Source organism: Sceloporus undulatus, unplaced genomic scaffold (genome assembly GCF_019175285.1).
Source record: "Sceloporus undulatus isolate JIND9_A2432 ecotype Alabama unplaced genomic scaffold, SceUnd_v1.1 scaffold_19821, whole genome shotgun sequence".
Taxonomy (NCBI): Eukaryota; Metazoa; Chordata; class Lepidosauria; order Squamata; family Phrynosomatidae; genus Sceloporus; species Sceloporus undulatus.
In genome coordinates this window covers 1-1,738 of record NW_024822736.1, presented here as the reverse complement: position 1 = coordinate 1,738, position 1,738 = coordinate 1, and the positions used below count along the sequence as shown (strand labels likewise).

The 1,738-nt window shown below is 36.1% G+C and overlaps 1 protein-coding gene across 1 annotated transcript; it reads right to left on the bottom strand.

Moving 5' to 3' along the window:
- Window positions 1-8: 8 nt before the first annotated feature.
- On the bottom strand, window positions 9-1,622 carry LOC121918614 (protein C9orf135-like; the record flags this gene model as incomplete). Its single annotated transcript, XM_042444629.1, has 3 exons — window positions 1,355-1,622; window positions 976-1,097; window positions 9-146 (listed from the first exon to the last, which is right to left on the bottom strand). Coding segments are annotated over exons 1-3 (284 nt in total), but the record flags the coding sequence as incomplete, so codon positions are not given.
- Window positions 1,623-1,738: the final 116 nt, after the last annotated feature.

Sequence of the window (1,738 nt, the reverse complement as noted above, 5' to 3'; positions counted from 1 at the left end):
CAGCCAGCAAATTCTGGATGCTATAGTCCAAACAGTAATGTTTCCAAGTTCTCTTCCAGAATTCTTCAAATACTAACATTGCAAAACGATGTGGAGAGTGACGTGGCAATACAGCTCCAAACCCTGACTCAGGTAGCCCTGTCTCCCTGAAAGAATAAAAGAGATACAATTTCAGATTATAAGTAAAATGAAAATAATTAAGTGCAAACCCAGTTTTAGTATAATTTTTATATATGTCTACTTAGAAGTACACCCTGCTGAACTCAGTGGGGCATTCCAGGGAAGTGTATATAGGATAGCTTTTTTTTTATCCCCATCCAGTTTTCATACTACACTAACACAAAACTGCTTTTGACATAGCGGACATTGCTCCTAAGATTATCATAGTGCATTTCTGGAAATAGTCACTACTGCTCTCTACTGGATAAAATGTTCCAGACTGGTTCATACTATATTAATTTTAAAATTTACTGCTGAACATCAAAACTATAATTTTGATAGATCCCTCTAGTACACAGTACAACCTACAGCACAAGGAAGCTTGGTACAATTTTTACTTTGCAGTGTACTCATCAAGATGAGTTTAAGAAAGAATGACAGCTAATATTTCTACCCAGTATCTACCCTTGGTAAACACTCAGTTGTGTTACAGATATGTGGAATACGTATAGGAATTCTTGGAAATGAATATAAATAGAAATAAATAATTTTGAGAATAAGTACTGAAAGACAAAAAAGTAGAAGAGGGGAAAGGACCCATAATAAGTTATATATCATCATAAGTATTAGTCATCCCTTCTAGCTCACAAACTTCCCATTCGGGACAAAATGGGTGCGTGTCTACAGTGTGAGCAGCCATTATCTCCAATGGGGCTTGGATATTTGCGGTTTTTCTGATTCACGGGGGTGGATGGGTCCAGAACGGGACAACTGTATTTGAATTATGCATATGGATTCAAAAGCACAGATAGGTACCTGTCAGTAACAGCAATTTCAAAATTATCTTTATCCAACATAGACTTATGAATTTCCAGTTCTTCATAGTCTTTAATTCTATAGGGTTGAGACAGAAAATCCTGATTTGTGGTTATCCATTTCTAAAAGTAAATATAAACAAGAAAGGGAAGATGTTTTTAGAAAAAAATCCAGCTGTCATTTATTTATTTAATTTCCCTTTTTTCTCCCACTATAGGAACTTAAGGCAGCTAAGACAACAAATTTAAAACAGTACAAGCCAAAAACAATACAAAACATTAAAATGTAAATAGAAAGTTTAAAAAACAATTAAATAATTTTAACAAGTTAAAAACATTACACATTAAAAATTAAAATGCATTAAAAACTCTGTACAAACCTTAAAACCTGAATTACATGACATTTAAAAGTCCAACCGTCATCGGTGTGAAAAAGCCAGACAGCACAAGAATGTTTTTACTTGCCGCAGAAAGAAAGAAAAGCAGGGATGCTGCCATCCTGGCCTCTGTAGGAAAGGAGTTAGAGCCTGGGAAGTCTTCTCCAGATTATCTCAATGCTGTAGCAGGCTCATAAAGGGAGATGTAGTCTTCCAGATAATCAGGACACAAGCCATAGGGCTTTATAGGTCAAAGGAGCACTTTAAACTGTGCCTGGAAATGGACCAGCAGCCAATGGAGCTGTTGCAACAAGGGAGTTGTATGCTCCCTGTAGCCAGTTCCAGTTAACAATATGGCTGTAGTTGTTTGAGCCAATTGAACTGTTT